The sequence below is a fragment of the Ammospiza nelsoni genome, chromosome Z (genome assembly GCF_027579445.1).
Source record: "Ammospiza nelsoni isolate bAmmNel1 chromosome Z, bAmmNel1.pri, whole genome shotgun sequence".
Taxonomy (NCBI): Eukaryota; Metazoa; Chordata; class Aves; order Passeriformes; family Passerellidae; genus Ammospiza; species Ammospiza nelsoni.
Window position 1 is genome coordinate 54,498,081 of NC_080669.1, and position 13,242 is coordinate 54,511,322.

Here is a 13,242-nt window from a genome sequence, read left to right on the forward strand (position 1 = left end):
GATGCATGTATACAGGACACAGTGAGTTTTCTTTTGCAGGGTGTGACCTGTGGGGGTGGGATGGCTGGACCACCCTGCACATTGTTTTGCCTTCAGTGCTGTTCTCCTCTCTTGGGAGTGTTTACTCATGCTGTCGCTGGAGGCTGCAGTCTCGGTGACAATTAAGGTATTGCTGTGCAGTCAGGAAAGGCTCCTTCTATGTGGGTTAGCACTTCCTGATTGCCCTAGTTCAAATAAAAACCTCCTCCGCTATTATTTGTGACTCACTGACATATGTGTCACCGTTTGTATTTTCCACATCATGTGGGTGCTAAATACTTTTTCTAGTTCATTAATACATTGTAAAGCCATAACAGGTACATGTGAAAGAGCAGTTTGTCTTTGGTGACACTCTCCATCAGGTACCATGACCTAGTACTTATTAAGTTGACACTCTCAGTTAATTGGAGACATTCTTGTTACCTGAAACTGGGAAAATCTTCCCTCTCCTGATGTGCTTTCTTCTTTGCAACAGTCACTTTTTATTTTCCCCAACATAAAGAAAGATGCTTTACCAGAGACTCACTCCCTCTTGATCAGAAGCCTACAGAAAAACTTTTGGTAAGAGATCAATTAGTTGATGAAGAGTATTCAAAGTCAGCAGTCTGGTTCATGTTCTGCCAGATTTTGCTGTTGTGTATTTTGTACGAACTTCTGACACAAAACCAGAAGTCCTTGCACTTTACTTTTTTGCAGCAATAGGTAAATCCTAGTTCACCTCCCAGTGTCTTCCCAATAGGCAAATAGTGAACTCAGGACTATATTATTTTCTCTTGGCATAGTAGAGCAAGATGCTTATCAGCTCTTGGGTTCCTTACCAGCTGCTTGAGTCTGGGTGATTTTTTTTTCCTTAGCCTTAAACAGTCAGAAGGGCTCTTGCAGCTTTCTTACATGAGGGCAGTGACCTTTGCAGGGAGGGGCTTCTGACATTTTATGTAGAAAATAAAGTATCACACTAAAATTATAAAATAGCTAATCCTTCATAGCTGAAGAATTCCTGCCTCCTCTCTATACTGCTTGAGTGCTTGTTTTTGCTGTGCTGAGCTGATGCAACATGCCTCCTGGCCTTAAAGGGTTAGGCAGTATGAACTGATACTGACTGAAAGCAGCTTGGTCTGAAGGCTGCACAATCACAGCCCTGCTGGGGGGAAGAGTTGATTACTGGTTGCCTGCTACTGCAGTTTCATGTAGGAGCACTGTTGCTGATGAGGGGATTAAGCTGTGATAATCCTCTATCTGTGACTGTGTTGCAGCAGTGGAAGGCAGGTAGCACAAAGAGGTGACCTGGCTCTTGGAAGTAACCAATGAGAAGAGAACTTGAGTCTTGTAGTATGCCAACTGACTCGGATTTACTATCCCCCACAACTGATAATCCTATTTCCGGAATTAGTCCAGGAGAATTAAAACAAACTCACCTTGGATGAAGGAAAAAAGAAAAAAGTGCTGTACAGAATTGTGTAGAAAGCTGTTGGCAAGATATGCCATCCACAGGAATATGGCTTTAAAATAAGATTGATTTTTTTGCTGTATCTGCTTGGTTTGGTGGGGGTCCTTCTCTTCCTTATCCCTGTCGTGCAAAAGAAACTCATAATTCTTAGGTTTTATTCAGGTAAAACAGTTGATCGAAAGCAACTGAAAAATCTACAGACACTAGAAATGCAGATAATGGATGACTAGCAAACAACTAGTTTTATGACAAGAATTAAAATAATTTAAAGCTGTTTTGAAGAAGCAAGATTTCCTTAGGATACTTTTTGATACTGTTTTGTTTTGTGGTTTTTTTTTTTTTTTAGAAATCTGTATTATTGCCACTACATCTAGAAACACTAGTCATGGAATGATAGAATGTGTTGGAATGGACCTTAAAGACCATGTAGTTTCAGCCCCCCGTCATGGATAGGGACATTCTTCACTAAAACAGATAGTCACTTCAGCTGTTACAATAAATTTCTCAGTCCTTCTTCTGAGTAGATTTATAATCAATTTACCAGCCAGAATAATTGAACCCTTCAATTTTAAAACTAAAAAAATTATCTTGCTTATATTAAGGATCTGATGACTGTCTCTTCTTGTTTAACAATTGACTACTAATGACTTGACCTGCTTTCTGGGAGGAATTTTCCTATTTCAAGTTAGGAGACTGATCTCAAAGGTACAGAACCAAAACTGTCTATTGATAAACCTGCATTGTGTTTTGACTCTACTTTTGCCAAATTCTCTGGTGCATTAATCCTTCTCAAACAGTCAGAGCTCTTAAAATTAAGACTGCTTGTTTGTATGAAAACCAAAAATTGACCCAAATAAACTTCTTTAACAGATTGTGATATAGAAAGATAATGTTGAAACTTTCTAGTGCCCTTATCAAACACTTTTTCTGTTACTACATTGAATTAGAGGAAATTACCAGTACAAGAACAGGCTGCCTTTGCTCTATTATAGACTGTATTAATTCATCTTTAAAAAGCTGTGGCCAAGAAGCAGTCTGACTCAGAAGTTTGGGAAGGCACTTCAGTTTTACTTGTATTGTACTTCAAAACTAAAACTAAATTTTGGCATCTCTCATTCATGTAGTGTCTTGATATTTGGCAACAGGAAAATCACAGAATCACAGAATCACAGAATTTTCAAGACTGGAAGAGACCTATAAGATCATCTAGTCCAGCCGATGTTGTAACTGTTCAACTAGATCATGGCAGCAAGTGCCACATTCAGTCTTTTTTTAAATTCTTCAAGGGATGATGCCTCTACCACCTCACTGGGTAAATGATTCCAGTATCTGACCACTCTTTCTGTGAAATATTTCCTTCTTACTTCTAACTTACATCTAGCTTGACGCAACTTGAGACTGTGTCCTCTTGTTCTGTCCGTTGTCGCCCGGAGAAAGAGGCCGACCCCCAGCTCACCACAGCCACCCTTCAGGAAGTTGTAGAGAGCGATGAGGTCGCCCCTTAGTCTCCTTTTCTCCAGGCTGAACAACCCCAGCTCCCTCAGTCGCTCTTCATATGGCTTGTGTTCCAAGCCCCTTATTAGTCTCGTTGCCCTCCTCTGGACACGCTCAAGTAACTCAACGTCCCTCTTAAAGTGAGGGGCCCAGAACTGGATACAATACTCCAAGTGAGGCCTCACCAGTGCCGAGTACAGGGGAAGAATGACCTCTCTGTTCCTGCTGGCCATACCATTTCTGATACTGGCCAGGATGCCACTGGCCCTCTTGGCTACCTGGGCACACTGCTGGTTCATATTTAATCGACTGTCAACCAGCACCCCCAGGTCCCTTTCCACCTGGGCACTATCCAGCCACTCCATCCCCGGCTTGTATCGGTACAGGGGATTGTTATGGCCGAAGTGCAATACTCGGCACTTGGACTTATTGAAGTTCATCCCATTTGATTCTGTCCATATGTCCAGCTGTTCCAAGTCTCTCTGCAGAGCCCTACACCCCTCTAGTTGATCTACACTCATACCCAATTTGGTATCATCAGCGAAACTACTAATAAAAGACTCTAAGCCCTCATCCATATCGTCAATAAAAATATTGAACAAAACTGGTCCCAACACAGAACCCTGAGGATTTGAAAAAATTTAGATTAGAAAATACAGGTGTGTCAGATGAGGACAGCTGTCTTGGAATATCTATCCACCAGATGCTGCTTAATGGATCAAAAGGTAAGGATGAGCCATATCAGCACACCATTATTTCTGTGATGCTGCTGAGGAAACAATGGATTTTCTAGACAAAGCCCAGATTTTAGAGTCTCCTCTCCTTTTTTTTGCCTCTGCTAAATAGGCAGGTTTCAGAAGAGCTGTGTGGGGTTTCCTTGGGTCTCATAAGGTAGCTTCAGTTTGTTACTTAGCCATGCTTGGTTTGGAAGAAGGATCACAATTTTTTGTGATCCCTTTCCTAGGAAAGGAGAAAACTGTACCAAACAGGAATTATGCTCAGTTTTTGCCTAAGTGTAGAAGGAATTACATTATCCAATTTCAGCATCTCAGGTGACTTCTGCGTCTCTTAGAATACAGTGGCATTTTTACCCCAAATTAATATTAGTGCATTTTTGTCCATTTAACTTAGTTCTGTTATTGCCAAGAAGTCTTATGTTACTAAGTAACTGAAACTAAGCAATAGGTGCAGTATTTTCTGAAACTGGAGTTCTGGGATGGTAAGGAAAATGCATGTGTCTAAATTTGTCTGCCTTGTTTTGAGGCATGGAAGGGCAGTGAACTGTGCTTATTTTAAGCTGAAGGGGTGGTTTGGAAGCTGGTGGTGGAGAGACCTGGGAGAATAAACTGCTAATTATAATCAGGGAAAACTTCTGATATGCAGCAAGCTAATGGCCCTTAAGGGGTACAGAAGGTAGACAGTGAAATCAAGCCTGCCAAATAGTCAGAAACTATGCTCTATTAAATTCCAAAAATCATCTTAGTCATTATTTTACTTAGTGTCTGCTTTCCTTGGTGTTCCATTGAGTGAGTTTTTTGCTGACTTGTGGCAACTGGGCTTCAGTTTTATATTGTTAGGTAAGCCTATGCTGCAGTACTAAGTATTCAGCTAAAATACTCCAAGACAGTGTGATGGCTAGGTCTAACACTACTGGAGATCCTGGATGTCAGGTCATTTCTGTGTGCAGACTCTTCATTCTTCCCATCTCTTCTTTAAATGTAAGAGTCCAGTCATCAACACTAGAAAACTATATACCTTAATACATAGAAACTGAGATCACAGATCTAATGCTGGTATCTTCTATTACAAATGGAAAGCAGCACCTGCTCTGTTATATGTGCTGTAAAACTTCCTATGCTGTGGCATTATTCATTGCACTCAAGTGTCAGGAGCAATGGTGTATAAATATTTTTTCCAGATTCTGAAATAATGGACTTTCTGGGCAGTCTCCTGAATCAGTACAAAACAAAACTGCTCTGACAGCTCAAGAATATATGGGTATGGTCTCTTTTCCCTTTAAAATCTGTTTAGATTGAGCTTTCTATAGAGTTTGCTCTTACAATGAGCCATTAGACACTATAGACTTCAGTCTCACAAGAAAATGAAGTTCTGTTCTCTTAGACATGGCAGCATACAGCAGTGTGTGCAGTGTAAAGTGACGTGGTGTATGACAGGGTACACAATGTCATGGAAATTCTGAGTCCCTCTGTAGCACTGCTGACTTTAAAGACTGTTTAAATAAAATACTGTTATGCTTGTAGGGCTCATTGGAAAATGAGCTTTTACATTCCTGACAACTAATTGCCTATTATATTTCTAAAGATTGAATGGTATTTCAAGTTAGGGTGTGTAGTTATAGCTGAAATACTCTGAAAGCCTCCTGTTGTGCACTCCCACAAAGCAGAGATTAAAATGGGAAAATAGTTACAACTTCTGGTGTTTAAAAGAGAAGTAGTCTTGAATGACATTCAGAGTTGGTGTTACCTACGTTAAAAGAAAGCAAATCCCTCCCTTTCTTGCCAACCAGCTGACCTTGATAGTTCCATTTCTTTGGCTGTGTTGCCCTCCTGGTCTGTAAGTGCTGTGATTTAGGTGCATTGTGTGCAGAAATCTTCATCTTTGAGGGCATGTAGATTGTTTTCAATTCTCCATACAGTACCATCAAAGCCTTTAACTGAATTTGATGTTGAACACATAATGCAAGCAGTGAGGAAATATTAATTTCCCCTGCACAGGATGGATTATACACAGGAGGGGAGAAGTCACCCTTTACTCTGGCTGCAGCCAGTTGGATTCTTCCCATAACTAAGCAACCCCGTGAGCAGCACTGCAATGCAAAGAACTGCTGACCTCCCCCCTTCCATCCCCTCTCTGCCTCTGCACCCAGTGTCTTCTAGCTGTTAGTCTAGGGTCTGTAATGTTTTCAGGTCTGTCAGTAATGGGACACTGGGTGACATTGATGACTTCCAGGTGTGGGTCCATCCCTGGGCCAGCTTCAGACTTCTCCTGACCAGAGCAGAGCCCAGGGCACAGTCTGTCTTTGCTTGCTACCTGCAGAGCCCAGGGCACAGTCTTTGCTTGCTCTACCTGTAGTTGGCTCACTTGTCTGGTGTATGTTTCTCTAAATAATAGAGCGGGGTAGGATATATTACTGTCTTGTTTCTGTCTTTTTAAAATTTGCATTTGCCCTTCTCAAAGTGCTCACAGGAGAGACAGTTGCATGGGCTTTAGAGTAACCTGTGTTTAGTGCTTGTAAAGGCAATTTTTAAAATTGAAATGTAGATATAAGGGAGAATACACTAGTCCATGCTAATGTTTTTAAATAAGAGTCTTGACATGTTCTAATTAATTGGGACTATAGATAACTGAACTAGTGCTCCCATGTAGCAGACTGCTGAATGCAGAGAAACTGAAATATGATGTAGTTCTGTCTTAGAAAATGACTGGACTGGAAATTGCATGCTTATGTTGAAGCTGTTTGAGGTCAGAGGAAGGTTTCCTTTGTTTGCTGCCTCCATCAGCCTTGTCTGGCATAACAAAAAGTGGCGAGGAACTTGCTCAGTTACTGATCTGGCTTCTCTGCTGGCCAAGTCATAGATTAGAGGACAAACAAAAATGTAAGTAGCACAAAGTTGCAAGTAGAGTTGTAGGAGAGATTAGAATGTTGTTCATGCTTTTAAATACATGTATCCTGTTTACTGAAGCCTTTCACAGCTTCTGGCATTATCAGAACAATCAGTTTGCTGGTATTAGAAATACTTCACATTCCTTAGTGTAGAAAAGCAAGATAAAGTTCTTTAAAGTGGCTAGGAGGTAAGTTGTGGGCTACCCTTTAGTTGTCTCAGCTACTGTAAATAGTGCACTGATTTTTCTCTTGTACACTCTTTACCTGTAGTTATCAAAAGTCTAAATGCTTTCTCATTATTTTAATCTCTTCTTTCTCTTGGTAGTTTTTTTGTATTCCCAGAACCTCCTGTTTTAAAAGGTGTTGATTCTTTCTCTTGACTGTTCATAAAGAATTTCAGCCGGTCTCCTTTTCTGCAGAGAACAGTACCTTTTACACATTTCCAGTCTCTCTTCTGTAGCATGAAGTTGACCTGAGTTTCTTTAAATCTCTTGTCTACTTCCTCACACCAGACTGTACATTGAAAAATGAGGAGTGGAGCCAGCATGGTTGTTCTGTCTGAAAAATAGAAGCAAAACCACATGCGTAAGAGTAGAAGACCTTGCATTCTCTCTTGCTCTCAGTAGCAATTGGCAGCTATATAGGTTTAGCTTGAAATGACTGTGGGATTATTAACGGTATCATCTGTCTAATAAGAATGTAAGCTGTAAAAAGTAGCTCATCTGTTTTCAGGATATAATTTGATGTGTTTTGTAGTTTCTTTGGTACAGCTAGAATTTTTACTCCCTAACTAAACTATTAACTGTATATTTCTTTACAAAACTTGAAGCCAACTTTGTCACTGTATCAAATGCAAAATGTGTTGATCATATTCTTCAGGGTAAGTGTAGAGAAACATAAAAAGTTATCTGTCTCATGTTAGTCCAGTACAGGTTCTCTTAATTAACACTTACTTGTGAGTTCATTGCAGCATGAAGGAAAAAACTTTAGTTAATAATCAAGCTAGAATGTTCTCATTTGCTGTAGTATCCCTTAGGGGTAACTGCCTTTCTCCCAGTTCCTAGATGTTAATTTGCTTTGTTGAAGAGAACTTCCTGATTGAAGACCAGATAGGAGTACAAAGTAATATTGCCTTGGAGGACTTGAAACAGCAATTCAGCATGAGTTTGGCTGCACAGAACCTCAAGTGGAGATTCAGTCACTTGCACAGATAAGGAGGCCAAATGGGTTAATTAACCTGTGTTTACAAAATACGGTGCATTCCTTTGTACTATTTAAAATTGTGGAGGAGAAAGCACCACTGATTAAGACGCAGTTTCGCGAGGTGTTGAGGCTGATCTGTCCCAGTCTGTCCTATGTCTTTTGTCATAATGGTTCGTGACCACACCAGGGACCCTTGGCTACGTGTTCTTACTCTGTCCTTTAAGCCAGCTCTTACAGTAATTCAGTTGGCAGATGAGCAAATGCCTTTGAAAATACAATGTTGTGTGGGCATGGGCTTGTCTTTTTGGACAGGTTGGTGTGAAAACTAATGCCAAGGCAAGAACGGGGTAGTGGGGGATGGCCAGGGGTGGGGGAGGGACAGGATAGTGTGGTTTGTCTAGGGTTACTCTTGGAAGCTGAGCCAAGTTTTGTGAGCACTGCATCTGGTTGAGAACTAGCTAGTACAGTATTGTTGAAGGGTTTAGAAACTTTATGAGTTTATTTCCTTTTAGACATAAAACAATAATATTCTTTGCTGATCTTAATATTTATGGCAACTGCGCTAATTTGGCTCTAAATGCTTTTCTCCTGTTTAACAAAAACTGGCAGCTTGCTGCCAAAGCTGTATGGACACCTTTGGCAGAAGAATCTGACTCCAAGCTTAAGCACCTAACTCTGAAATTACCAGTGTGATAAATGCCACAGATCAGAACAGTAGTACAGCGTTACACACGTTGTAAAAAGATGATTGATTGGTACTCATCACTTCCATTTGTAGGATAAAATTTATAAATTTATTTATAAAAAAGAAATTTATTTTATTTTTTTGTTCAGTCTTAAAAATTTACTAAAAATATAGTACTAAAATATTTACTAAAAATATAGTAAATTGATATTTTTGATTGAGCAGATTTTATTTGGGGAAGAAAATCACTTTCTCCCCTTGGGTACTGGTATTTTATTTTTAACATTCTTTTAATATTCTAACTTATTTTCTATGGGTGGAGGACCATTCTCATATGGACTTCCTCCCTATTCTCCTAGCCTGGACCTCCCTTCCTTCCCTTCTTAGAGGCATTTGTCATGCTGTGTCATCCAGTCAGATGTGATCAAATAGTTCCTGAAGGCTGCATATATTACTGTGAATTACTGTAGGTTGTCAGTGGAAACTACACTACAACTGGCTTGGACCTACAAATTAAGAGTTGGAAACTCCTTGTGAACTCAGCGTAGCTCATGTAACTCTACAAATGTTTGTTGCCCTGTTCTTACAGTTCTAGCCCAAAACTTAAAGGCTGTTCTGTCCCTGCAATCCCTACTGAGTAATTCAAGCATGGTTCCCACCTTTGTCTCCCTCTGTACTGTGGGTTGTTTTTTTTTTTCCTTATTCATGCGTATGAAACTTGTTTACTTTTCTTTCATAGGCACAGGCTTCAAATCTTTGGAGTATCTTTTTCTGATCAACTTTGTTACTACATCTGTAGCTTTCAGGGTTGTAGGATAACCATAGGATATTTTGAGTGGAAGTGATTTTAAAGATTATCTTGTTCCAGTGCGCCACGGGCAGGAATACCTTCCACTTGACTAGGTAGTTCCAAGCCCCATCCAGCCTGGTCTGTGGGTTAACTAGAGTCTATTTGTGTGAGCATTGCGGAAGTCTGTCCTTTCGTAAGTCACAGCACTGGAGTGACCAGGTTGTTTTCTCTTTATAATTAAAGGGGAGAGAAAGGTCAGAGGACTGCTGTCTGTTTCTTGCTACTACCCAGCAAAACAGTGCAGAATCTGTTGGTCACTAGTTCTTGACAAGATAAACTGCACAATTTTTACCAGAGAGTAGATGAAATCCAATTCTAATATGTTCCAGTCTGAATGATGGGTGACTTCAAGTAGGAGTCTTTTTAGAGCTGACAGTCATGCTTTATAGGATATGAGTAACAACTAAGCCATTATGATCCCTTAAGGTACAAAGCTACCTGGTTCAGAAGAGCACCTTGAGGTTACTGCTGGTCCTGGCTAGGTGTAAAGGAAAAGGAGGTATACTGAGCAGAGGATAAGACATGAGCTGCTCCACAGTCTACAGCATTGCCTTTTAGCCTGGTGATCTTGCATGAGAACTTGGTCACTCATTGCTCCAGTTTGTAGAAGCTAATGTGACTGAGCATAAGTACATTCCTCAGAAGTTCAGCCTGCTTAAAGGTCATGGAAATGCTTGGCACCTCTGATGGCAATACTGGCCTGGTGTGTACATTAGTGGTAGGGTTTTTTTCTGCTTACAATGAAAAAGTTCAGGACTGTTTGCTTACATATACTATGTCTCCTCTTCCTCTAAAATGGGCAACAGTAAAAATGCTTCCACTATTTGGGGTAGGTTAATGATCAACTGAATGTCACTTCACAAAATCTTCTAGTCCACTGTTGGAAAGCAGTGCATCATTTAGATTACAGTAGGAATTTAACAGTAATGAGAAAAAATGGAAATGGGCAGTTAGTGTAAGACGTGTAACTAACTTCAGGGTTTTTTTGTGTTCTTTTAATGTAGGTGATACAGATGAGTTTTGCAGTCACTTTGGAACTGTTCTCATCTGACCCCTTTATCTTCTGCTTTTCATTTTCCCCCCTTCCCAGGTCAAAAGTTCATTATATGTTCTTGATATTAGATTGTAGCAGCTTTTTGTGGAAGACAGGTATTTATGTTTGTGAAGTAGTCCACTTATGCAAAACACAAGCTGCTGCTTAAGTTAATCACGAGCATGGGATATTTCTGTGTGTGAAAATCTGGTGACCTGTTTGAGAAGATATGATTGTATCAAATAGGTAATGGGATTACCACTCCATCATCCTGCTGGGTGTGCAACAGCAGAGGTAAAGACAGGAAGCATGGACTCTACGTTATGTTAGTGGAATCTTGCCATGGCCTTGAGAGTAGCTGAAACTTGGCTCCATGCATACAGTCATACAGCAATCCTTTGGACAGAGTGAACTTTCTGAGTTCTTCAGTGTAGTGCCCTTCATGTTTGAAGGGCTGCAATTCTGTTTCATATGCTTCTGTCTGCCACTTGTGCAAGCTTTAGCTCTTCTGTCCATCATTAAAGCAGAAGGAAGGAGAGAGACCTTTGAGATGTAGTTGATTCAATGGTATACCATGCTACATAATGAAAAACTTTGTGCTTGAAGTTGAATAAGCTTAATACCTTTTGTATTTTGGTTCACTTTTTCTATATGGGATGGTAAGCATCAGTAATGTGGACAGTTTTCATGTTTCAGATAATTTTTGAAAAAAACTTCCCTCTGCTCCACAAGAGGATTTAAAATACTCCCGAATTGCTTCCTTGTGAGGAAGAGGATTTGAAAACTGGGGTGCTACCTACCATGTACAGTTTCAATATGCCCTTCACAAGCCTTTACACTGCAACTTAGCAGCCCAAAGAAGGGACTGGGGTTTATCACTCTGTTCCTGCTGTTTCACTCATATGTTTTTTCTTCTAATAAAGTATATAGCAATAAGTGTACTTAAAACACCTTTAAGCTACTTAGCAGGTAGTCAAAAGGTGTCACCAGAAATCAAAGGAATCACTCATCATGTTAACTTCTTTGAGAAGTTTTTTTGTTCTCAGTACAGCAGGTTGTTTATACATTGTGAAGTCTTTTCTGCTTCAGTAATGGCACTCACCCTCTAATTTACATATAGAGTGTCTATTTGCAGAATTGCATATTTGATGGATGTTGGGGAAAATACCGTTATCTTCCCTTTTTTACCATGATTTAAAACAAAATTTACTTTTTGTTTTGTTTGGGGATTTAACATTATGCAATTTATACACTTTAATGTATTGCATTCTCAGTGGATGAAAGGAAAGAGAGAAAGTGGGCATGGTGTTATTTGGTTAAAAGCTGGACTTCATGATCTAGGAGGTCCTTTCCAACCTTAGATTTTATGAGGAAGTAAAAGAAAAAGAAAAAGTTGGATTTTCTGAGGTTATTGCTCCTGCAAATGTGTATTACATGGCGGGTGGTTCTTATCAAAAATAAGTTAGACCTGAATATCAGAAGTCTTAGTGGCTTCTTTTGCATGACTGTCAGTATAATACAAGTTGACTTGTAAGAGAGGGAATTGGTAATATATCACAGTGTGTAAATCTGGAGAGCTATAATTTTTACCCAGGTTTCAGCTGTGATAACTTGTATATTTTCATGCAGAATTTTTCCAAAGTGTACAAAAGCTGTGTAAATGCAATCTCAAGGTATAATCTCATTACCTGGAGGTGCAATCCATTCAAAGTCTCCATTAGTGTCCCTGCAGTTCTTTTATTGCCATTACCTGCATGAAAACTACTTGCATGAACTTTTTACCTCCCTAACCATGACAAAACCTGTGTCTATTCTTTGTCTTATCTGTAAACACTGACCACATTATAGTGTATAGAACAAGGCTGGAAAATTAGATACAAGTTGAGGTCGTTGGGAGTGGAAGAGGGAGGAGGGACAAAAGGCTGCCTGCCCTTAATAACTGTTTAGTCATGTGAGGGGCAAAGGCTTTTTCTTGGATGTAATCTTGGTTCTGTTTGGTTTTGTGGCAACTCACCTTATTAGATGGAAGATCTTGAACTTTGTAACTTTTTTTAACATCTGTACCTGATGTCTTTCTGAAGTAGTGTTCTGAAAGAGAAGTGTCTATAAACAAATTTGGTAAGTGTGTACATTGCATGATACTTAGGAAATTTGAGTTATGCATGTTTGGTAGCTTCCTCCATGCATGATTAGAAATGATTTTTTTTTTTGATTTAACCACATGTATTTCTTGTTTTTGTTTTTTGTTTTCCTTCCCCCAACAGCTGGCTTACCCCTTGGTGTTCTAAACTTGGCCAAAATAAAACCGTATCAGAGAGGCTTTTTCTGTAATGATGACAGCATCAAGTATCCGTTCCATGACAGTACCATCACATCCACTGTCCTCTACACAGTGGGGTTCACCCTGCCCATTTTCTCTGTAAGTAGCTAATATATAGGCAGCTTTGGTGATGGGAGTAAAATGTATGTCTTCCAAGAGCTAAGCACTGTAAATGAGTTGAAGATAAGCCTATATAGGCAAAATCCCATAGATATATTTATATATAGTCATATGCATGTTAAAGATGCTATTGATATTGTTTGCGCAGAAGATCTGGAACTAATCTCTAACTACTAGTGTTGCTAATTTCATTTGCTTTAGGAACAGGAAAAAAGTGTATTTCAACTAGGCTTTTATCACTAGAGAGGAAGAATGTCTTCCAAAATGTTATGGAATGATTACCTCTCTTGTTCAGAATGGGTTAGTCTGCTAACTTAAACACTTGTGATGTTAAAACTTGGCAGTGTAATGCAGTGCACACACCTGTAACTGGTGACTGTTGCTACTATGTACTTTCTACAAAAATAAGCCTAATTTTGACTCAGA

At 39.6% G+C, this 13,242-nt stretch overlaps 1 protein-coding gene across 2 annotated transcripts in view; it reads left to right on the forward strand.

Annotated features, from left to right (window-relative positions):
* PLPP1 (phospholipid phosphatase 1) overlaps positions 1-13,242 on the forward strand; it is a 62,504-nt gene that overhangs the window by 4,518 nt on the left and 44,744 nt on the right. The window contains exon 2 of one of the 2 annotated variants that reach the window (XM_059491990.1): positions 12,641-12,795. The exons of the other annotated variant lie outside the window; for it this stretch is intronic. Coding sequence (XP_059347973.1) covers positions 12,641-12,795 — 155 coding nt within the window. The remainder of the gene's footprint in view (positions 1-12,640; positions 12,796-13,242) is intronic. 2 annotated transcript variants of the gene reach the window in all.